Source organism: Xiphophorus couchianus, chromosome 22, assembly GCF_001444195.1.
Source record: "Xiphophorus couchianus chromosome 22, X_couchianus-1.0, whole genome shotgun sequence".
Lineage (NCBI taxonomy): Eukaryota > Metazoa > Chordata > Actinopteri > Cyprinodontiformes > Poeciliidae > Xiphophorus > Xiphophorus couchianus.
Genome location: NC_040249.1, coordinates 12077085 through 12103209, shown reverse-complemented (window position 1 = coordinate 12103209; position 26125 = coordinate 12077085). Strand labels below are relative to the sequence as shown.

The 26125-nt window shown below is 37.5% G+C and overlaps 1 protein-coding gene across 1 annotated transcript; it reads left to right on the top strand.

Annotated features, from left to right (window-relative positions):
• Positions 1–24185, top strand: loxl4 (lysyl oxidase-like 4). The gene is made up of 15 exons (XM_028007199.1): positions 1–383; positions 482–814; positions 2683–2984; positions 3062–3276; positions 9133–9171; positions 10513–10726; positions 10823–11000; positions 14009–14163; positions 14251–14418; positions 14731–14893; positions 14978–15221; positions 16496–16611; positions 16733–16869; positions 21407–21518; positions 21595–24185. Exons 1-15 carry the CDS (start codon positions 335–337, stop codon positions 21663–21665), a joined length of 2496 nt encoding a protein of 831 aa, XP_027863000.1. The 5' UTR covers positions 1–334; the 3' UTR covers positions 21666–24185.
• The last annotated feature ends 1940 nt before the right edge of the window (positions 24186–26125 follow it).

Sequence of the window (26125 nt, the reverse complement as noted above, 5' to 3'; positions counted from 1 at the left end):
TTTGCCTTGGGGGATGTTTACTTACCTTAATTACCTTATGAAAGTGAGCAGCTGTACCTTAAATTACATGCCTGTGTTTGACACGAGGGGGAACGTGCTTATTTGATATTTAAGGCTTCCACTACATCCCTGTTGGACCAAAGGCTTAGCAGTAGTGAATAAAATCACTAACGTGGAAAAAGAAAACAAGGCAAAGCAAGTCTTATCTCGCTGGTTGTCGTCAGATAAGAATTATGTCTGAGAACACAATTCTTGAGGTGAAATCACAGTTACAGTGATTAGCTGACTGCTCTGTTCTCTTCTTTTGCCCTTAAAGGGTCTCATACACGATTGTATGCCATTTGAAAGGCATGCAATTAACCTTGCAGTCATCATAAAAGCTGGTACCTAAACCCAACCGAAAATGTGCACAGTTTCATTTATGTAAGAAAATGAGCTAGAACTTGCTAAGCCACGCTGTGTGTCAACCTTTTACCTCCAGGTTTCTTCCCTCCATCCATGATGCCCCGCTCCCTCGGCTTAATCGTCCAGCTCCTTCTGCTGCTGTCCCTTAGCTCCACCGCACACGCTGAACCTCGGAGGACCACGACGTCTCAGCGCAGAACTCCTCGCGCACCGGCCGCCAAGGTGCGTCTCGCCGGCAACTTTGTGCGCGAGTCGAACGAAGGGCGCGTGGAGGTGCTGCACAACAACACCTGGGGCACCATCTGCGATGATGAGGTGGACATTAACCTGGCTAACGTGGTGTGCCGAGAGCTGGGGTTTCGAGGAGCGGTAACGTGGGCCCACAGTGCCAAGTATGGAGAAGGGACAGGTGAGAGCACTTAAAGACAAGTTTCGCATTTCTTTCAAAAGTTACCAGGGCTGACCCAAGGTTGTGCAAGACCCTAAGCAGAATTTGCTGTGGGGCCCCCACTTTCTATTTGCCTTATCAACCACTATAGCGCTGCAATGCTAATGTGAGGTAGTTACACTTTGAAGAGTTTTATGAAAAGAGAAATGGTCAGTCAGAAAGAGCATTAAATTACCTTTTAAATGACATCAAGACAAGTGCATGTTTAAAAACCAAAAAATTGTGACATCATCATAAAGTTTTCATAATCTCTTTATCATAATGCCTGTAAATGTTTTCTGATTAGTTGGTTTTATTCTTGGTCATAGATTTGAATAAATACTGATCACTTAATTGAAGTTATGAAGATTCTAAATATCTTACAGTAGAAAATTGCACAGTTTTCGAATAGTTAACCACTTCTGATCATTTTTTTAAAGCTTTAATTAGAAAAAAAAGTTAAATAAAAATATTGAATGACTTAGCAGTGGGTTATTGATTAAAATGATCGAAAAGTGCAGTGTGCAACTCCTTTTAATACTTTCATTATAGACCACAGTTTTTGCTTTGGATAGAAATACAAAAATATACCCATTATCAGATCAGTCAAATATAACTTTATTGAACCCAGTGCTTGACAAGATGCTGCTCACAACAAATAACTAATTAGAAAAATAATTTAAATTTGAGTGTGTTTACTTTATGTAATGAACAAGGATAAGAGATGATTTTGGATGAAACAACCAGTTGCACAATTGCAAATCCAATAATTGGTACTTACTGATATATCTACTGATACTGTTTTGCTAGGAATTTAAGTCAAAATTCCTAACAAACTCTTAATCACCAATTTCTATGCAACAAAGGCTTCCCTCAAAGTTTTTAATAGATGTCCATAATTTTGATGTCTAAATCTGTAGTGCATGTATGTGAAATAGTTTGACTGTGAGTAAATGAAGAGGTAACAGAGACATTGTAGATGATTTTTTTTTTCTTAACAGAATTCTATTTCAAATACAATGTTTGTTTTACATTGGAAATATCTACTTGAGGATATTTGGAATTAAATAATTGACACACAAGACTGGGAAAGTTGACACAATTCGTTTCTAGGAAGAGTGGCATATGCACCTACCTGCATGATGTTCACTGAGATATCTGAAGTGCAGACAGAAAGAATGGGATTCTGGAAAGCTGTATTGTTTATTTTCACTAGGAAGAACAGATTTTTTTTATACATATATCTGCTTTGACGATCCTGCCTGCAATGTGATAAAATGACATGCCACAATTATATTAACTCCAAAAGCACAAATGCTTTTTCCTGTAGGAGATAGCGAACAGTGGCGGAAGTCCTCATTGGACCAGTTTAATCAGACTTTTAAAATAACTAAATAACTAACTTTGTGAAGCAACTAAGAAAGAAAACGTTTTTAGTAATTGAAGTGCAACACTTGCTAGGGTTGACTGACAGACAAGCACATAAAAATCATGGGTAGAAAAAAGTCATTTACTTAAGAAAAATATCTCTATTTGCTTGCCAGTATTTGGCACACTTACTGTGGTTTATAGGCCTTCTTTAGTGGTTCTTTTAAATCCAAATTAAAGAGAATGTTAAGTGGATTCAACGAGCTGAATCTACACCCCCTCTGCTGCCTTGTAAAATACTGTGTATCCTTTACTGAACACACTGCTAAGGTGGAACCCTAAATCAGCCAGCCCATAAACGTCAAGTGTTAGATGTTAAGGAACTGATTTAAGTTGTTGTGTAAGGATGCATTGCAAACCCATGCATGGAGCAATCATTTAAAGTCCTAATGAATTACGTTATGAATTTCTTCTTTCATAAGGTCCTATTTGGATGGATAACGTACGGTGTGACGGCTCAGAGAAGTCCTTGAAGGACTGCAAACACAATGGCTGGGGGGTAAATGACTGCAAGCACTCTGAAGACTTAGGGGTTGTGTGCACCCCTGAGCGTAGACTGGATCAGTCTGCCAGCGGAGGTTACACTACGCCTGTCAGGCCTTCTGGCAACACTGCTTCTCAGTGGGGGGGTATTGTTGCAACACAGAGGCATCCAGGATACGGGTATTATGGAAATGGACATCCATATGAGATCCCAAGGTTCCAAAGGCACCACTATTACCAGGTACAGCCTCTGGTCCATCCATCTTTTATTCTGTGAAAAATGTCTATTTATAGACAGGATATCCCCCTTTTTGTCAGGGTCACAGTAGAGTACGAATCGAAGATGTCCGTCTGCGTCCCATACTGTCGGCTACAAAGAAGAAGAACCTTATCTCAGAGGGTGTAGTGGAAGTGAAGCATGCTGGGAGATGGAGGCAAGTCTGTGACTTAGGTTGGAGTCTCAACAGCAGTCGGGTGGTGTGCGGGATGCTTGGCTTTCCAGAGGCAACTCAACACAATATCAAAACATACAAGTGAGTATGACGGTCTCTCAGCAGCTGTGTTCGGGAAAACTGTGCTTAGAAGAGCAACCTGCTGTGTAATTTAGTTATTTTTTCATGAATTCAAACCTTACCTGCAGAATAAAGCATAGCAGCAGCCCCTCATTCAGAGCTGCTTTGAGTAAATGACTCACTTTAGGCTTATCTTTCTCACCCAGCCTCTTCACCTTCCTTATACAGCCTTAGGATGATGATAAAGGGATCCCCGTCCGATCTCCATTGCCCTTTCTCTGCCCCTCTTTCTTGGCAAATCACCCCTGCACACCTCATTGCCTTTCTCTCACAGCTTTGCCTTCTCTCCTTCTGATGCTATCTTCCTCCTGCAGCTCACAGACAAAAAATCCCCAGCACTTTAACTTTTAGATTCCCTTGCTGAGGTGTAATATCAGTGCTGATTGTGGTGTAACTGTGCCATCAATATCATACCAATACCAAGATAACTATTAGAAAGTGAAATAAGTGTTTGCATGTAAAGGACTTGTCTTATTGACAAGGTATTGTCAACAGCACAGCATGTATTTGCTATTACATCTGGCCCCACCATACTTTCAGAGTCAACATTTATTTGCAAAGGTAAATACTTGTGGTGGAAGTACAAATGCTTTCAGTTAGTGCTATTAAAGTGTTGACCTGACCCTGATGACTTTATTAGAATTTATTATTATTTTTTTATAAGGAAACTTAATATAAATACTGCAAAAACAAAATCAATATCTTTGTAAATACATCATTTTAGAAACTGAATTTATTGCCTTTATGTATATAAAAAAAGAATCACACACACAAAACAAAGCCCACCTGTTGTCCAAAATTGTTGTTAGAACAAAACTTTATGAGATGAAAAATAATTGTATTTTCAACTGAGACAATGTGATATACTGTCATATTCAGTAATTTAGAACACTTTTGAGTTATTTCATCAAATTTCAGTAACCATTTTCATAGAGAAGCATTATATGTATCACTTATCCACAGACCAATGCATCCAAGCCTTTATTTCTGTTGATTAAACGATATATAACACAATATATAAGATCAGATGAATAAAAATTATTATACAGGAATCTGGGGTTAATGAAAATAATGTCAAGGTTGTCATTTTAAAATGCTACATTTTAAAACAAGACTCATCAAAATGTGTATTCTGATTGATTAAATATTACATTTGTGGCACACAGCCATGTGCTATAGATGATTAGTTAAGCCAGTAACACCTTGTTTTTTTTTTTATCATTAGCAATAGATTAGAAAGATAAGAAATTAAATTATTAAAAATTGTCTCAAGAAAACATTAACATTATCAGCCAATTCAATACAGCTTTATTTATTTGGCACTTCTGGCACAAGCTGAAACGTTTCACACCACTGTGGGTAATTTAGAGGACAGTAACAAAAATTATTTGTTCAAAAAATCAATTATAAGTACAGGTACTAGATTTGATTTGCCTTAGAGGTCTAACTGGGAGGAGAATGTTATTCATTTTAAACATTTTTAAAGATTTTTGTTTACCTTACGAACTACTCCAACTGGGGTAAATCCACTCACTGAAGGTAGTTCTGGATTGTGATTATATACAATTGCCCAGTCTAGTATAAATTTACATTGTTAAATTATTGGAAACACCAAGACACTATAACAACCTCCTCGTGTTAAAGAAGGAAGTCATGTGACATCAAAGGCTCTCCGAAAAAGGTAGAGTGTACCAGGACAGCCTGACTCTGTTTGCACTCTGAACAGGATCATTTATTATTAGAGTATGCCTGCAATGCAGGTGTGAATCTTACTGTCTGTCTATTCAGTTTCCTCCTGCCTCCTCCAGACTCGACAGCAGAGATACAGAGAGCTGAAGGTGGAACACAAGTAATATTTAAGAGACGAATTGGATGAATAGATTTGCATCTCTGCAGCATTTAAGCAGACATTTGGTAACTTGCCAAGGGAAGGGAGGTGACAGATAAGAACAGGGTTGCTGTAGCTTGAAGACCATGGAGTTAATTCTACAGAGTCTGCTAGCTGTTTTAAGATACAGTTTTTACATTTTCTAAGGTCAATTAGAGGAGGCTAGATAAAAGCACTTCTTCTTTTATGGGGTCTGGACACAAAAAGAGAGTAATAGTTATTTTATCTAAATATACAGGGAAAGGCTTAGCCAAACGTGTTCCACGGAAGTGTTTTGGGTGTGTAAATTTTGGAGTTCTGGCACGGAAGTGGTCATGACTTGGTACTTCTAGGTCGGCCTGGTCTCAGAATGACATAGTGTTTTGCTGAGATCCAAGGCTCTAAACTGGTCTGAGTCATGATTATGTGTTTGCTTCCAAATCTGTACCTGGTTGCAGTCTCCACAGATGCTTATTTGCTCCCTCTTGATATGTATTTTCAACTTTCAGACTGGTTCTCAGAGTACAAAGGCCCCATGTGTTTCAGCTGTTTGTTGTATACTCAAGCTTATATTCAAAAAAAATCTTTTCTCAACTTTGTTTTTTTCTGTTAACAGCAAGGATGGCTGGAAATGATAAATTCGGATGTAGTGGTTAATCAGAACAAGAAGAATTTGTGTAAAAACTTCTACAGCTTCCAAAAGAGGTTTGGGATTTTATTTAGCCATGACATTCCCTGCTAATTCTCCTCCTAACCCAATCTTTCAGTCCATTCTTAGAAATTCTGGACCCTGCCATGTTTCTCAGCTCTGTGTGTCTTTTGGATGAAACTCTAAAGAGGCTGTAATTGCAAGTTGGTCAGGACCAAAGCTCTTCTGGGTTTTTGCTGAGGGTGAAAAACACCCCCAATTATAGCCGTGTGTGTGAGAGAGTAAAACAGCGCTGGCAACGAAAGTGGAAGCGAGTAACAAGCGCAAGAGGCAGCAGAGAGAAGGAATGAGAGCAAGAGTCTGACATGTGAGCTTTTCGCTTGCTCGTGTGAAATACAGCCAATTACAACTGAGGTCTGCTGCACTCTCCGCTGTGTCAGCGGCTGTCTGTCTTGCTCTGTCCCCATAGTGATTTGGGGACTTAACCAGCATTTGTTTAATTGCCTTTCAGCTTAAATTTTCTTATGATAAGGGTATCATTTTCAGGCTATTTGGTGACATTTTTGTGTCCAAATATGGTTTTCCTGTCTGGTGACTGTGTGATCCACCTCAATGACCTCTCTAATTTACTTTCCCATCTTTTAATTATCGTATGCATGCCAGTGGCTACATTTCTGGCTTGCAGCAGACTGTGCAAGATTGCTTTCCAAGCACAAATGAAGAAGAGAAATCTGAATCATCTCGCTTTGATCAGTTGTTTCAATACTCAGATGAGTTTAAAAATGTTTACTGCTGGAATATTTAATTCATCATCAAATTGCTCTGAGTAAGGGAGATAGATTTCATCTTGCAGATGCTGATTTCCTTTTCCTTTTAAAGGAAAAGGAAATCTATTCACACTAATCTAAACTCTGCTGTGGTGTACTGTCAATGTAGTGAAACTGAATGATGCTATTATAGAAGCCTGAGCTTCCTTACCACATCAGACCATATGATGGTCTCCATGCTATGTTGCACTGATGCAGGAATACATTCACAAAAAGCCCCCAAAATGTATTGGTTAAATATACTGTAGCCTATAGTGCATTGACATATTTTTTCTAGCAAATGGACATCCTTGTTTTAGAAATAATTTATATTGTATTTATTTCAAAATGCAATATTGAAATTATCTGACAATTTTAGTTTTGTGTTTTCATTAGCTGTAATGTCAAATCATCAAAACAACAGAAATAATGTTTGAAATCTCAAATTTGCTGTGAAGTGAATGTAAGTTTTCAACCTAATTATTGACATAAATCAGCTTTTCAGTGATGTTCAATTCCAGACACACCATTGCTACTTAATTTGATGAGTGATGTATTCCTTAAGACAAAACAAAAGCAAACATTAACAAGAAATGTTGTACGATATAATTAAATTGTAAAGCAGTGTGAGACTGATGTAACTTGAACTATGGTGAAATGCTTGTCTTTTAGCAAGATTGTATCAGCCCCTGTCATTAACTTCAGTTAAATCATTTCACAAGTGCTGAAGAGACAATTTGCCTAAACAAAGCACAGACTGGTATAACTGTCTGTTCGTTCCATTTGTGTACAACTTCAATGGAAAAGTCCTCTCACAATTCCTACCCCGCGTTACAACTAGATGAACATTTGCATGAAATGAATGAAATTCAACACGTGTAATACAGTCAAATGAAATACCAGAAGGTACCATTTACAGTTTGCTTGGTGAAGAGGAAAATGGTTTGTTGATTTGTCTGTGGTGAGGTCACAAACAAGTCACAGACATGTTTGCCTCTTGAGAAAATGTGTACATGCAAACTGCAAGCTTCCTATTAACCACTGCTGCAAAGCCACATGGTAGACACATTTAAAGTATTTTACAAGAGTAATTTAAGATCCTGTAAAGAATAGGTCCAGAGCTCCAAGCCCCAAGTTAGCCAGTTACAGTTTTGTTGCAGGTTTATCTGGCATTTTGCTGCCTCCTAAAAGGGATACATGCCTAATATTTCTCAAATTGATTTAAATTAGACTGATTCAGGAGTTTAATTTCACTTGAAAGTTGTCAATCTTTTTTCTGCATTCAGGTCTTTGAAACTGATTTCCTACTTCAAATGAACCAGAAAAAGATGCACCTGCAAATTTATATTTAACATGTACAAAACCCAGATGACGGTGAAATGAAAGTATGCTAAATTTAAAACAATCTCGAAATACTTTTTGATAAGTGATGTTTTTAGGTTAAGAGCAGAATGTTCTCATGTCTTGAGTTAACACTGAAGAGTCAGGAAACAGGTTATATGTTTCTGGAAAGTGTACATTCAGCAATTCAAGACTTCATGCAACTGTCAAACATAACAGTATGTAATGGACAATCAGCCTCTTGATTCCAACATCCTCAGTTTATTTTCCAAGGTTTGTGCTTTGCCTTTTACAGGAGCATGTAGCGTTGCATGGTAGGAATGCAAATATTGACTCACCTTTGCTTTCATTCAGATACACATAGATGTGTTTGTTTCTAAAAAAAAAAAAAAAGGGGAGAGTAACTGAAAACAGCATGCCACGATATGAACGTTTCTTTCAAGAGTTCTTTAATGATTGCCTCAATTCCATGTCGATTAATTTGTTTTCATATATGATGTGTTCCAAAGAAACATAGGTTTCATTATGATCCTGTTGCAGAAAATAAGATCTTTGAACAAATTGAAGTATTGAACTTCCCATATAAAAGTGCTGGCTTGCATGTGCATGCGTGCGTCTGTTTATAGTTTAGCCAATGTTTTTGTTGCAGAACGAATATATGGCCTTTGCAGTGGTCTGTGGATGAACTGGCATGGGGCGAGCGGCATGTACTCTTTGTTGCTTTGCAGGGCTTTTCTCATCACCACACTCTAAAAGTGAGCCAGTTTAGCTAACCCATAAATCAATGTTTGGTTCCTGCATAGTGCCGCCACTTTTGTTTGTACATTGTGCATGGTTAAAACAGTGCTTTTTCTATAAACATACTGTGTCACTGCAACATTTTTTGGATTGCATGGGGGTTTTGAGGTTTACAGTACAATTCAGAATAATTTTATGTTTTTTTAATTGTTTCTTACTTGCCATGTATGGAATTTTGGCCTCGTGTAAAGTATGAATCAATCTTATGGTCTTAAATAGAACGGGTTTTGATTTTTTAACTCTAAATAACTATACCCTTATAGCACAGTCTTGTGCACAGCAAATTTTAATTCTACATTGTGGTGCAAAAGCACAGGACTGTGAAATATGTAATATTTGTTTTTGATTTTTTGCAGAAAAATATGGGATAACAAGGTTAAAGATCCGTCAACAAGGTAATAGAAGCACAAATACAAAACTGCTTAATCTTAGATACACAAAGTCCTAATGTAGATCTGCTTCAGCAGTTTAGTTCAAATGTACAATATTAATGTAGTTTTTAGTGTTTTTTTTAGTTCTCAATTCTAACAAATTCTGTTGATTGTTGCTAAGATTCCATCCATTCAGTTATTTTTAAATCTGGGATAAGGTTGCTCAGTTTACTAGTCAATAAGGGAAAGGCCCATTCTTCTTCGGAGGTCATATGCTGTCCCTTCAGAAAGTTCTGGTTCTGCCCCTGGAAAACCTCCACAATGATGTGACCAGCAGGTTTTCTGATCAGACGCTTGAACCAAATACTGTCAATACAAAGAAGCAACAGCTCCAATTTGAACTCACTCCAAATCACAGTTTTTCTCAGTATGCCAGGTCAGCCATCATACACTGAAAATGCATTTTATTCAATTGAATCTGGGATTGTTTATTCTGTTATAATCCATATATCAGTCACAGTGCTGTGACTATGAAAATGCCATATTTTGTACTATTTTGGTCACCAGTGGTTTTCATCTCAGAATTCTCACACAGATGTGAGTTCTTCCAAATCTTTTGTTGAATCATGAACACTGACCCCAAGCAAGGCACTGTGGTCTGCAGCTCTTTAGATGTTGTTCTGGATACTTTTGTGACCTCCTGTAGTACTTTGCCCTCTTCTGGAAAGGTTTACTGCTGTTTCATGCTTTCTCCATTTGCAGAGAATGGCGCTCACTGTGGTTTACCAAAGTCTCAAACCCTTAAGAGATGGCTTGTTAGAAAGTCATTTAAAAATGATTTTTCAAATGTATGTGCTTCAGGGACTTTGTTGCTAGTCAGTGCTTGAATTACTTTAGCTTAGGGATAATGTGTTGCTTTTTGAGATGTTGTGATCTACTTCATTCTGACAGTATTACATCTAGAGCCTGCAGGTCTGGATCACAGTGAGAAGTAATTCATGATTTAACAAGAGAGGCAATTTCTTTTCCACATGGGGCCCTGTTAGTTTGTATTATTTCCTTCTAATAAATTGAATCATCATTTGGAAACTGCTGTTTGCTTTTACTCAGATTATGTTTGTCTAATATTAACATTTGCTTGACAGTAAAAAAAAAAAGGTACAAAAGAAAAAAATTGTAATTTGCCAAATACTTATTTACAACATTGTACATGAGGGTTGGAAAATAAATGTATGATACTGGGAATAAGCTGTTGTCATAATTATAATCAAACAAAAATATTGTTGAGAAATCTAAATATTTCAGTGTTGTGTTGTGCAGAACTTTAAAAGATATATCACCAATGTTTTTTTTGTGTCTTTCCAGAGTAAGCCTGATGGCAAAAAAGAAGGGGTTCTGGGTAGAGAAGGTGCACTGTCTGGGCACGGAGAACACCCTGTCTGAGTGCCACTCTCAGCTGTCGATTCCTCGAAGTCCTACCCCTTGTAAGAACGGGCAATTTGCAGTGGCAAAATGTGTGCCAGGACCTCAATTTGCTCGCATCTCCTCAGGAAGACCCCAGGCTCCTTATCCAGTAGTGGTAAGAATAATAAAATTATTTTCCTATTAACATTATCTTATTGTGTCCATCTGTGGAAGAAAACAAATTCTAAATCATATGCTCTACCCTGTACAGCCTGTGCGTCTCAAGGCAGGTCCCAGGCTTGGTGAAGGCCGTGTGGAGGTTCTCCGAAATGGAAAATGGGGGACGATTGTTGATCACTTGTGGGACAGAACTGCAGCCAGTGTTGTTTGCAGAGAGCTCGGCTTTGGTACTGCCAAGGATGCCTTACATGGAGCCTTTATGGGCCAAGGTAGGAGAGAAAATTGTTTAAAACAAAAAAAGTTGGACAATTTTGAAAAGTCCACATTTAATTCAATATTAAGTCAGCATTTTGCTTGTTTGAATGTGTTTATTGTGTGTCATGGCATTTCGGAGAAGACAGGGAGACTTTTGCTTATCTTTCGACTTTTGCTTATCAGGGCAGACACCGCACCCGTCTGCCCTGACTGATTAGATAATGTTCAGGCATGTGTGTTTGCATTTTGCCAATGTGTGTTACCTCATGAACTGCAAATGTGTTGATTGCCATATCTCCAACTGTGATTATATGAGTCCTTTGCCAGTGGTTCCAGCTGCCCAAACACCATGCGCACGTGCGCACACACACACACTTGCCACTCGCAACAAAAAAACCATGGTGGTTTATTTTGGTATTTGGCAACTCAGCTCAGAGACAAAATCTTGCAAGATCCAAGCCTGCTTTTCATTTGAAATGTCCAGCTCCTGTGTCACCCACAGCTACAGTCAGTATCCAGCTGTTCCAGCGGTGTCTCCACCCTTAAGATATGTGAGAGAGAACGGCTTCCCCCTGTCTCAGGCTTCCAGGGTGTAGTCCAAAAACATGCTAAAGGAGATGAAATGTGGGATTGTGTTCCACTGCTTTAGCTATTCAGATGATCAAAGCAAATGTAATTTGCTGCGTTATTTCTGTAGATGTCAGTTATGTTGGCTTTCTTTTTGATGAACCAGCAAAGCTAAAGTCCAAATCACCCAACATTTTTTCTAACTTCATCTTGTCATCTGGCTCAAGTCCTGTCGTTTTATTTGTGGCTGCACGGTGGCACAATTGCTTGCACTGTCGTCTTGCAGCAAGAAGTTCCTGTTGTCTGAACAGTGAAACTGTTTCTGCAGTTTTACTGTACCGACTTATTTACTCACAAAGTATTAAACCAAGTCTAGCTGCCTTCCTTGATCCAGCTGACTGGCAGTGTGGGGTAAAGCAGTAAGCAGATCAGAGCTGCTGTGCTCCACACAGCTGGAGAAAACTTCAGCCCCTATGTCACCCTTTCTGGCATCTCACTAAATTAATTTTACAACAATATTTAACATTAGGAAGAGCATCCTGGCGTAAAGTCTTTCCAGCTTTGAAACTGTAACTTTTCAAACCTTGATGTAAAAAGTTACAGTTGGTGCTGTTGATGCTTCCCTGACTTGAAGTGTCATAAACTGTATGCTTTAATTTTTCTTTTAAGAAACAATTAATTAAACGAAACCTCACATACACATCAGAAAAATTGCTTTACATTCTATCAGTCTACAGAGGCTCGTCCAGCAAAGACAACGCCTCACATTTCCATCTGTCAAGATGCCAAAAACAAGATGTGGAATGGTCCTTTACCATGCCATCTTACAGGAAAAGAAATGATTTGGGGAACATGCTGAATATAACTGAAATTGGTTAGCATTTTCTACTCAAATATTTGGAGTAGAATATTTGAGTAGACACAGCTGAGTCTCAGGAATCATGGAATTTTAAAATGGAAAATTTGTATCAACCCTGATTAAATACTTTAATATATGCACCCAGCTGTGTGAATCATGGTGCTCTTGTTATTCCACTGGAGTAGAAAATATCAGCTTTTAACTTATTATTTATAGAATTATGATTTATATAAGTGGTTACAGTCCTTGTGTGCTTTACACATGTATGAGTTGAATATAATTATTCAACACATTAAATGGTGCTAATTAGTCAGACCCAGGGTTGATGATTACTGGGGACAGAATATTTAGACAAAAACACCACACCCTTTCAATTTCATAATGGAAACATTTTTCTTGTTAACCACTAACCTAAGATGTTTACTTTTCTCATCAAAAACCTGATTGTTGTTAACATTTTCCATCTGCTAAGTTAAAATACATAATAATTTCTGTAAATAATGGAGTGAAACCTGTTTTTGGTAAATACTCAATTAAGGATCATCAGCATCATCCTCCCTGAATTAAATTACAGGGACAAATGTTTTTGTTTCCTTTTTGACCAACAGTTTTATTTTGACTATGTAATTTTGCCATTGAGAAACACAGATATAGGGTCCCATGTATAGAGATGGGACCAAAACACCCTTGGGCCTGTGTGTTTGTTTGCATTTGCAAACCATGTGTGGCTTGTTTCTGGGGATTTATTTTGGGGTAAGGTTTAAACAGACCATGTCACAGTTCATTCTGAGAATCTCTTTCATGAGCTTTTGCCTCGATAAGTTAAACACTGGGAAATTATATCAGGTTTGTGGCAGATAGATGTGGAAGTGGGTAAGATCTGTACTTTTTATACATACGGTGTTAACCAATGCTTGATGACCACTGTGCAAGCCTACAATTTGTTAAAATCAGCACAGGGGCAGATCAACTTAAGCTTCAGTCTAGTCCCAACTATCTTTCTTTGCCACCCATTTTCTTGTAACATTTCTGTTTCCAGTTGTCTGAGTGATTTCAGCTGTTTGCTTCCATGCAGGTTTTGCTGTTTGCACAATTACACAAAATAGTGGAGCCACTGTTCACTCAGTGTTTTCTCATCCTGTAGCTTATTGTACCACTAACATTTTGCTCTTGAAGGACTTTTTTCCTGTCATCTTCTATATTGTTATGAGATTATCTGGCTGTTAACACATACCAGTCAGCTTTTTTTTGTTTTGCTGACACACATTTGGCCTTGTTTGCTCACTCAGGGTGGCAGACTACACACAATGTGATTGTTGTTGTTGTGCTCAGAGAAAAAAGAATGGCTGTAATGAGCTGTGACTGATGCCTAAAGTTGATGCTTTTGCTGGCATGTTTGCCTCACAGGACTGTTTTGTTATGCAAGATAGAAGCTTTAGCATAGAAAACTATTTGCTTGCATGTTCTTTTATGCTCTTGTGGTACTGTGCTCACATTGGGTGGCACAAAACACAAGAAATACTACCCCTGACTTGTTTGAATGATTTTTCTTCTCAGCACTCTTCAAATTTTCTACATCTCTTTCTATCTCTTTAGGTACGGGACCTATTCATATGAACAATGTGCAGTGTATGGGGTCAGAACGCTCCATCTTGGACTGCTACTTCCAAGAAGTCCAGCCATGGACATTCAAACACACTCAGGATGCTTCTGTACGCTGTAACGTTCCCAAGACTGGCATGGAGAAAACGGTACAAAAATTAGGTTACTGGAACTTTTTATGGCACTCTATAATTACGGGAGATCGATTCTGAATTTCTAACCTCATGGTTATCCAGGTTCGTCTTGCTGGTGGAAGAGCCTCTTCAGAAGGACGTGTCGAAGTTTTGATGGACTTTGGGGGCCGGAAGCGCTGGGGTTCTGTCTGCAGCGAAAACTGGGGGATAAATGAAGCTATGGTGGTGTGCAGACAGCTCGGTTTGGGTTTTGCTGCAAGTGCTCATCAGGTAACGTCCTCAACCAACATCTCATTATAACTTGTATGAAGTCCACAGCTTTTCTCAAAGTTTGGAAGGATTCTGTTCTGAAACTTACAAAGCAGTGCTCCCTCTTACAACAGTTAGTTTTACTTTAAATGTGACAATGTAATTTTATTGAAGTTGTCAGAATTGCCGCAACACTGTGAGTTATTGACAAGAGAATGACACAAATTTTTACAGATAGATGTATGATTGCTGTGTCTGTGCTAGATTCCCTAAATAATAAATTGTAGTGCAGCTCCTGTAATTGTTCACCTCCACACTGTCTTCCTTTGGCAGGAGACATGGTACTGGCCTGGTACTGCGAATGCAAGTGAAGTGATTCTTAGTGGTACTCACTGTGTGGGAACAGAGCTCTCTATCCAACAATGTCGTCGCAACAACCACATCCACTGCCCTCGCGGAGGAGGAGCTAAGGCTGCTGGGGTCAGATGCTCAGAGAGTAAGCTGAATCTCTGATTAGAACCTCCAGGTCTTCTCTTCTGATGTAACAACTTGAACATATCTCACATTCAACATCTTTCAGCTGCTCCAGACCTTGTTTTGGATGCCCAGCTGGTTCAGGAAACAACCTACCTGGAAGACCGACCACTTCATTTGCTGACTTGTGCTCATGAAGAGAACTGTCTGTCATCCTCCGCTGCCAGAATGAACTGGCCATATGGCCACAGACGCCTGCTGCGCTTCTCTTCTCGTATTATGAATCTAGGTCGATCCGATTTCAGACCCAAGGCATCAAAAGAAAGCTGGACATGGCACCAGTGTCACAGGTAGGACGTAAATGGAGGTGATAGATATTTTATTGGTGTGGATTCTTAAAGGTGTAAAATCTGCTGCTCTTGTATTTTTAGGATGCCAAATCATCACCTGATATGCTCTTCTGATCATTAGTATTGATCATTACAGCTGATCAGGTGGTATTGATCATTACAGGTAGTAATGATCAATACCACCTGTGGGATTAACTTGTTATGTGGGCTAGTTTAATCAACTATGTCTAAAACACAGCATCTGATTTTAAGAAATATTTACAGATATCCCACAGGACCAATGAATCATATGTAGTTTCCAGTTACAAACAAACTGACAATCAAGAGCTTAAAATTCTACCAGAGTTCATCCTCATCGTGTTTGTTGTGTTCCCTACAAGGCTTGTGATAAACTATTAATGGGACTTCTTACAACTTTCACTCAACAACTTCTGGCCTGCTGCATCTTTTCCATTAAGTTTTTACTTCTTCAGAGCATGAATAAAAGTTCTGAAGACAAATGTAAGATTACATTTGTCCCATGCTCTTGCTGTTCAATATATGATGGCAATACCTGTGCTAGATGAAATGTCCAAAGCTAATCTGATTTATAATACTGTGTGAATTCTTAATAAAATAAATCCATTTTTGGTTATGACACACTGTACATTCCCTTTCCCACCCACCAACTCTAGTAGTTCCTACTGTATTGACACTGAAATATTTTACAATGTCTTCCAATCATCAATTTTATGAAAATTCAAATGTTGGAATCCCCATAGTTTTGGTAAAGATTTTATTTGAAGAATGAAACCAACTTTCTCTTATGCAATGACAGCTTCCTTCATGAGGAAAATTTGCTAAAATAGCTACAGGAACCTGAACACATATTGGATTGATTGCCAGTTTGAAAGCTGGAAACAGTGGTGTCACCTCTTCTGATTTGTTAGTTTGTCTGTGACAGTGATAGATAGAGAAGAAAAGTCCCCCAAAGATGCAAGTCATACAAGGGACAAGTTGCTTTTGGCAAAATCAAGTCTGTGTCAGTTTATTATAGCATAATGTACTTATGCATGCAAGTTTCAAAGCACTCTATTCACTTAGAAAGAGTAAATAGCTGGTCCAAGCTGGCCCTAAAACAAGCCTCTGTGAGAGGTGTTCTGGTGACACCCTGCTCATGTTCAGGCAGTGAGGTCATAGGGATAGCAGCCATAGAAAGCCAGTGTTTGGTCATGTAAATACACACACTCGGCAGATTCAGACTCTCACCTGGACTTTCCCCTCTGACATCACAGGCACTACCACAGCATCGAGGTGTTCACCCATTACGACCTGCTGACGCTGAACGGCACAAGGATTGCAGAGGGACACAAGGCCAGTTTCTGTCTGGAGGACACATACTGCCCCGATGGTAATGTTCATGAAGTCGTTCTGTTTCCCCATTAATGGCAAGACATTTATTTAAATACTTCAGCTATAATAATCTTTTATATTGTCACTGATAAATTAGTTGGTATTTGTGTGTGCCACAGGAATCCAGAAGAGGTTCTCCTGCTACAACATGGGTGATCAAGGCATTTCTGTGGGCTGCTGGGACACCTATCGCCATGACATTGATTGTCAGTGGGTTGACGTAACAGATGTACGACCAGGGGATTACATTTTCCAGGTTAGACTTTGTTTTAAACTCTCCCATTTTATTTATTTATTTTGGTGTTGGGCAAAACACCAAAATAGTGCACTGTGGCACACTTGCTGTACATATATTTATATATACATATCTGCATTTTCTGAATCTTTGCAAGGACTGCTCTTAAGTTGCTTTTTATATTAACAGCATTTTATATTTTACAATTTATAGCATTTTATATTTTATTTTAATTTTTTATTTTATCTACAACTACTACTCAGTGGTAGTTGTTATTGTGTCTTGTCTCTATGCTGTAACTGCGAAGTAATTTCCTTGCTGGGATGAATAAAGTACTTCTATTCTATTCTATTCTATATCACAAGTCCAACCACTCATTATTTTGCCAGTTTTACTTCCCTCAAAAAACTTAAGCTAGATCAGTGTTTCTCAACCTTTATTGGGCCAGCGCCCCCTATCCTTTCTCCAGGTCCCTCACCGCCCCCCATCAAAAAAGATGTAGGCTACCTGCACCGAGTATTATTTTATGATTAATATTAATATCATTATTGTTGCCGTCTTGATTTTTATTGTTCCTGTATTTATCATCAAAAGTCCTTAAAAGAGAAACACATTACTGAATTATTAGTTTCCAAATAACATAAAGGCCATGTGAATAGAAATAATTTTTAAAGGTGTCTAAGAAAAATGCAATGGACATTCAAGTTAAAATCGGTAGACCTATTGGAGAAATTCTTTCTTTCCACTCCGAATTATTCCAAATTATTTTGGAAATTCTTTCCAAAATAAAATTAGCATTTTATTTTGCTCATGCCAAGTTCAGTAAACAGCCCATGTCTCAATGCATTTTCATTGGAGACCAGAAATATTGTCAAGTGATTGAGTTTTACAGGCCTCTAAAAATTGAATTATGGCCTGTTAGGATGTCTTTTTTTTTAGTCTAAAGAAAGCTGCAAACTATCTTCATGGCCATTTATACCCTTTTTCTCCCCTTACGCCTTTACAACTAGCAGACCTCAAAAGATCAAACACTCTGACCCCCATTATCACCAGTTTCCATGTCAGAACCTTGATCCTTCGGTGGGATGTGGTATTCTTCAGATCTTAGCATGCTGCCAATTACCTCCAAGCTACAGTAACTTTTACTGTTTGAACTCACTGTTAATTATTGCTGTCACCAGTCTGTTAGCAGGCTCATTTGCTGATTATTGCTCTTACACACTTCACTGATGCATACCTACTCCATTTTTAGACTGGTTTATATAATTTGCCCCATGCCAAGGTGTCACACGTGTACAGTAAACTCTTGTTCCAACAAGACGTGCCCTAAACATGTTGAGTGGGGTTTAATGATAAAGTTTTGTATCGGCTTGGTGTGTATATGAAAACATAATGACAGAAAAAACAGCGGAGGAAACAATGATGAATTTCACTAAAAACCATTCACACAGAGCCGCTTTTCATTAAAACTGCAACACTTTTGTTGCAATTCAGCCACTAGTTGATACGTCTTCAATTATCGAGATTTTTTTATCAATACAATGTTTGAAACCAGGTCTCCCACAGAGGTGTCAACTAGTCTGCATTTGTGAAAGTGCATGTGTGCAGAATGCACTGCTGTAGGTTGTATTCTATGCATGAACCTGCAGATAACAACAATAATAATTGTGGACAGCATTATACTTTGCGTGCTCCTTAACCTGTTCAGTTTAACACAACTTCTATTAAGGAATATATATGTGCGACATAACCACTTGGTTCTTGGAGACATTGTCGGCCGGGTTTCTGTTTTTTATAATTTGAGGTTAGTGAGGCGGAAGCTAAAGGTCAAGAATGCTTGCAAGTTCGACGACATGCTATTAGCGCCATATAAATGGCCTGGAACGACAAGTACAGTGGATTCAATGTGTTTTGGCGGTGCCGACTAAACATGGAACTTTACCCAGTCAACAACCAAAAATACTGTCAATTTTCAGGCGGTAATTTTGTGTAAATGAGAACCAAACAATAGGAAACAAAAGAGAACATAAAGTAAGCCTAGTTCTAAGTTCACAAAGCTTTAAACTGAAGGAATAAACACCTTTTAACAGCAGAACTCTTTGTCTTCACTGTGGCATATTTTTATGTGGTAAAGAAAAGGGAATGTTTCATTTTCCTTATTCAAGGCTTCACAACAAAGACCCAGCAGGCCTGTTCTTGAACCTGCCAAACACACCAATTTACCCAAATTAACTATTGGCTTCTTTTAATCAAACAGCTCCTACTTCTCCTTCTCCATTAGCGACGGCTAATTTGTCCCCCAAAATTCCTCCTGCTCTATATTTAATTTTATTGCCTCCACTCTAACTTAGATGCCTTCTGCCCTGTATGTTTAGGTCCAATGCTGTAATTTACTCAAAAAAGAAAAAGAACAAACAAAAATTGATGATACTTTGTTTTGGTGCATTCACTGTGTTTTGAAGTTTTCTCCTATTTTGGTGTATATTGGCTTCTTTCTCCAAGAACCTGTTTGTAACCTGTACTTAAAGTGGGTGTAGTAGTTTACACAGCAGCTATTAGAGTAAATGGCTTCACAGTATTATCACTAGGCCAGATTAAGAGAAAAGTTGTATCAGCAGTAACAGAGCTGCTCTGCAAATGACACGCCATTAGTACATGCACGATAGAAAAAGACTGATTTCAGACATATAAACACATGCATTACTTCTCTTTTGCAACAGACTTGCCTTTTAGGCTAAATACATTTTTATTTTTGCAGCGTGATGGTGGTATGAGGTGGAGCACACATTCCTCCTGTGTAAGAGCTTAATCCTGCACTATGTTATAATTTCATTTCCATACGACCCCTGTAAACGTTGCAGAACCTCTTCAGCGGCCGGTTTAGTCTGGCCAGATCTAAAGAAATTGGCACATGCTATAAACATTTTTACAATTACTTTTTCTTGAAAGATCAACCAGTGTGTTTCATACTTTCCATGAAACATGCTAAAAGCAAGTGTTTTAATGGTCACACACTCATATATGGAAATCCAAATGAAAATCCTTAAACGCAGCAGGTCCATGTGGAAGTTCAGCACATTGTATTTATCTTTTCAAATTAGAATCCTGTGTGGAAAAGTCATCCAGTCATCTCTTTATAGCTGAGAAGCAAATTGGCTATAAAAAACAATACCAGTGCTCCTTAATAATAGCCCCTCTTACAATTTTACATGCAGCTATTGTTTTCTTACAACGACTTTCCCAGTAACAGGAAAACAAGGAATCAAGTCATGTCTTACAGGTTGAAGTCAATCCTTGGACATGACTAAGTGTAACACATGAAGGTTTTTGGATCTGAGCCGTTCTGTGGTTGCTCTAGAACTTTTGATCAAATGTTTTGAGGCCTTGAATCAGTTTTCTTCTAGAATACATCTGCATTTATCTTAGTAGCAACCTAGTTGAAGTACTACTCTCATATGTACTATCTTCTCTTTTCATAGATTATTGTTTTAACTGGTTTTGAAGACAACATGTAAATCAAGAGGCGACAGATCTTTTTCTGTTCCTAAACTCTTTACATGTAAATCAGGCTCCTTCATTTAAATCTTGTTGAAAATAAAACACATTTTTATTAATTTTATTCCAAGGCATTCAAACCAGTGTAAGATACTCATTGTGCCTGTTTTCCTATTAACTATGTTTTTTAACTTGTTTTATCAGAATCAGTTTATTGGCCAATGTTGCTTGCACAAGCACATTAAGTACAAAAATACCATAAACTTTAGGGGAAATAAAGACCAGTTGTGATAGTGCAAATAAGCTTATTTTGTTTCAGAGTGGCTAATTTGACTAATCTGGTAAAAAGAGGAGGTGTAATATGATAACTCTTCTGCCTGAACTTTTTAGTCTCTAATTGGCTTCACATTTGTTCCTCCAATGTTTTTACTGACCAAAAAAACATTAAATAATAAATCAAACCAATTAATCATTTGTTATATTGGACAAAAAGTTATCTTCTGATTTCTTCTGACCGGGCATCAGGTCCATGTGAAAGTTTGACACATTGTATTTATCTTTGCAAGCTGGAATGCTGCATGGAAAACTCATCCAGTTTGTCTTTTTATAGTCAAAAAACAGATTGACTATAAAAACAATCCCAGCCATGAGAGGTGTTTATTAACAGCCAATCTTACAATTTTTGTGTGCTACTGTTTTCTTGTACCGACTTTCCCATTGAAGGGAGGCCCAACAATGAATCACGTCATTCTTTGCTATTGGAAGTTAACCCCTTATTTGACATAAGTGAGTGCAACACAGGAATGTTTTGATTGTAACCATTCCATTGCAGCTTTCACCGCATATTTAGTACAGTTGTCCTGCCGACGATCATGAAAAAGAGTTCATAATGCTTAACTCTTCTACAACCTGTAAACCTCCAGGATGGCTGCAATGTTCATCTCCACTTATCTTTCCACAAACTTTGACCATTTTTTCTGTTTTTGTACAACTATAATTTTTGTAATGACTTTCACAATGAGAATGAAGGTAGATCAATCATAAATATTCTTAATCTTTGCAGGTGGAAGTTAACCCCTCTTTGGACATGGCTGAGTCTGACTTTATGAACAACGTCATGAGGTGTCGGTGCAAATATGATGGTCACAGAGCTTACATGTATAGCTGTCACACAGGTAAGACCTGATGACATTTTCTATTCTTAATATTGATCAGATTTCGATTTTTGACATTTGTGTTGTTTTTCTACAGGTGATGCTTACAGTGCAGAGACTGAAGACCTTTTTGAGCACCAAAGGCAAATAACCAACAATTTTGTGTAGCTTATTCCAATTTAAAGATCTTCCAATGAAGCACAGAGACAATTCAAAGTGGGCTAAGGTCAAAAGGCTCCAGGATCACAGGCCCTCCAGTAACATAACGACATGGGCCCTGCTAATGTCCTTGGAGATCTGGGTAAAATATTTAAGAACTCATCATGTGACAGCAGCATTCATTGCAGCATCTTCCATTGACTAAAACATCCATCGACGGCAATAGAGGAACAGGTGTCAGTTTGTTCAAATTGTTTCTGACCTCTACTAAGGAAAAATTAACTTAGATTTAGATTTTAACTCTTCTGGATCTTAGCAAGTTATAGAAATCTTAAATTCAAAACTAACTAGGAATAGGTAAACCGGTATCATTCTCAAACTGGAAGATATGAAAACCTGAGAAAAAGATATGAGATGAGATTTTGTGAATTTTGTCACAAAATGTTGCGTAACAGGTTCATAATACATTTTTCTAAGTGCCACATATTTAGGCTGTTAGCATTAGCGTATAAAAGTTCCCATTTAAGTTTATATCCGACTCATTTTGAATTTTGGTGCTTTCTTTTTCTTAACCAGTGATACTGTAATAATTTGTCACATTAACCTCAATGAGTTTCATATGAAAGATTTTGTACAGTATATTTTGGATAATTTTCGTTAATAGACATATTTTATTTTATTAACTTTTTAATTCTAACTAAATAATCTTTGATTTTTTTTTTTAAAAAAGTTGTGTTTCACCTTTAGAGTAGATAACAGGAGGTTGGTTTTTTTCATATGAGAAAGCACTTTATTTTTAAAACAAGTATTCAAATTTAGTCCCCATTTTTGATTCGCCCAAAAATTTTAAATGCTTTATTTTTATTTTTTATTATATACTTTCTCATTTTACATCCTGGAAAGTCAAATGGAAGGTTTTTGTTAGTCTTCTTGTTCATTGTGCTACTTACGCTGTATTTTATTACTTTATTTATTGGGATTTACACAGCATGACCAGTATAGATTCTTTGTTATAGCATTTAACCTAACATATCTTCTATTTTTTTTTTTCCGACAAACACATCCAGGGTTAAATCTTTTGCAGTAGTTACATTACATTGCAAGGTTTCCATCCTGTAGATAAATGAGTGTAGATTTATTTTATTTTAGTCATTAAAACAATTCTAGCTGTGCCGTTTTCCTCTTCCAGCCTCTCTGAGGGGAGGGAAACTGGTCTGACAAAACCACAGTATCGTGGTAGACAGGCAGGCTGGGTTTTGAGAGCATATAAAAAGCCTTTTAATTACCTCTGTTTGGTTAGACTTAAGGTTACGGTTACGATTGAGGGCTTGAGCATGTGCTTTATAAAGAAACACCATAGAATTGTTACTTGTGCAATCATGAAAAAAAGACAAGATTTTGGATTTCCATCTTTGCATAAACTACAATAGAGATACTGATTACCTAAGACATTTAGTGAGGGATAAAGAGAATGAAGGAAAGAACGAGAAAGGGGTGTTATTTGGCAAATGAGTTATTTAGATTTATAGTTTTTACTAAAAAAAAACCTGCCTCCTTGTTGGCCGCCTCATGGAGACCACAGGCTGGCATTTTCTGCTCCTCAACAGAAACAACATGTTTAGGAGAAAAATAAACTATTCGTGCTTCAAAGCAGTAAACACTGGCCTTGTTTTAAACTTAAACAGGTCTTCTGAAATGTACTGTAGTCTGTCCTTTTTTTCTGAGTTAGTAGTAGCTCAACAGACATTTAAAAAAACTCCACGGGCTTTTTCCCAGATTTTATTTGTCTGACTTCTTGTCTTAGTGTTTGAACCTATTCATGAAATTCATAAAGTCAGATGTAGACCTAATAAATTTTCTGACAAGATAATTCTTTGTCAATGTAATGTTTTTTTTGTTTTTTTTTAAATATTGTTTCTTGAAACTCCAGAAATGTTGAATTTAATATTTGCTGTTCTTTTGGATTTTGACCTACTACCATTGTCTGTTGTTTGTGTTATTTAAAAGTATGTTATTCTACAGGATGAGTTGGTTCATATTCCTCATTTTACTGTATTACTACCTATGCTCTAAGCATAGCACTGGGATATTGTCTTCTATGGCCAGTTTGCTTATGTCTTTAAAGCTGAGAGTGAAAACCAAAAAAAAGCGCTGAAAGACAGTTATTTTCATAGAAAGCTGTACTCTCAGGGACTTTGACCTCATTTAAATACTTAAAACAATATATTTCATATGATGTGACTCGTTTGAATTTTTTGTTTATTTTATTTTATTTTATTTTTTTTGCTGTGATGACAACAAATAAACCGGAGCGGTTTTGAAATGTTGGTGCTCTTACAAAAACTAATTGGTACCCACATGTTTACTCTGGAGGTAGGAATTTAAAGTATGACAGTGATAAGCTTTGCTACGTTTCTGTCCTGAAGGAAGTTCAGATAACTGTGGATGAGCATTGTCTGAGTCAGAGTCAAATCACAACCCATTCATCCATCATTACTGTGAATCAATAAAACTTCATCTCACATTAAACTGCTTCCTGGCTCGTTCTTGTTAATGCATGACACAGTACAAGAATTAATCAAAAAGTACCCTGGTAAATTGTATGCAGACGTCTAAAATTATTCCCACAACCTGAACTTTTTACATGTTGTCACTCTGCAAACACAGACTGTAATGTAATTTAATAACTTCTTATTTGCAAATAGGTCAGACTCAGTCAGGTTGGATGGAGAGTGTTGGTGAACATCCGTTTCAAAGTCTTTTTATAGATTCTCTTGGTTTTTGGTCAACACTTTGACTAGGCCATTTTAACTTCGATATGTTTTTGATTCAAGCCATTACATATAACTCTGTATGTTTAGTGATGTCATACAGGAAGATAAACTTCTGCCCCAGCTCAAGTGTTTTGCAATCTCATGGGTTTTTTTTTTCCCAAATTGCCCTTTAGTCATCTCCACCCATCTTCCTATCAACTCTGACCAGTTTCCATTTACCTTTTTTTTTTCAACATGCTGCTACTACTGCCATGATGCATGTAATAGTATGTTCAGGATAATTGCCAGTGTTATTTTGCCACAACACGCAATATTTTAAGCTCATCTGATTAGACTGTCTTCCTTCACATTTGTTGTGTTTTGAGAATCTCCCAACAAGACGTCTCGTAGCATTCTTTCAACAGTCGCTTTCTTCTTGCTAATATACATGAGAGCCGGATTTGTGGAGAGCACAAGTATCGGTCCTGTTGTCTGCCCACCTGAGCTCCGGCACTCTGCAGCTTCTCCAGAGTTATCATGGGCCTTTTGGGCTCCTTCTTTGAATAACTGTAAGTGTAGGTGGGCAGTCATGTCTTTAATGCTTTCCGGTCACAGATGATAAACTGAGCTGTGCTCCACCAGATGTAAAAGTCTAGGTTATCGATTTATAATCTGACCCTGCTTTAAGATGTACCACAGCATTATCCCAGACCTGTCTGTAGTGTTTCTTGGTTTTGAAGATGCTTTTCATTCACTTTCGTTGTTTTGCAAGCGTCTGTGACCTTTACAGACTGCTGGATTGGTACTAAAATGACCACAAGCAGACTCTATTTACTACCTTCTGAAGGCAAGTGGTTGTTATAGACTTTATTTACAGTTATCAGTGGAAGGTTAGCTGAATACTAAAAAATGTCACACTTAGATTATTTTGATAAAATAAATTAAAACATATCCTTTTGTCTTCTTATTCAGTTATGTACCACTTTTTGGTTGACCTATAAAATAAAAGCTAAAGGAAAAAAGGTTGTTTTTGGAAGGAAGAAAAACCCATAAGGTTAAATAAATAAATTAAATCAAACTCATCACTGCATCTACCATATCAGATAAAACAAGCAAAAAAACATGACCTTCAAGTTGTTGATGTACAAAGTTTGGATTAATAAACTTGGAATTTAAAAAATCCCATCAAAATAAAGTGTATTAGGAGGCCTGAAAATATTTACATTATTTGATGTTGCACCTAATTAGTTTGCTAAATGTTCCTGACAGCAATCTTGATCCATGTGTCTATTTTTAATGAAAACATTCAACCTTTTCCAAAGTGGGTAATCAAAACACTTTTTATCCACTTTAGTTTTGTTATTTTACAGTCTTTAAAGTCAGCTTACAAAACACACATTTTAATGGTTTGGATAGGATGTGAGTAAATCAAACACAGCTTTTCCTATGAAATAAGAAATTGCTTAACTACTTCAGTAACATAAATATCCAAGACTTAATGACGGCAAATTGCTCTTATGAGATCCAGTAGACAAGGGTGGAGTTATCAGCTGTGTCTGGAAAGAAAAAAAAATCCAACAAAAGCTTTACTTGATCACAGCTGACAAATCTGCCCAGAAAGAAAACAGCAGCGAAGCGTTCGGTCGCTGGGATGAAACAGCTGCTGGACAAACAGGAAAGGAATATTTGAAAGCACCGCACCTTGGTCCACTGAGT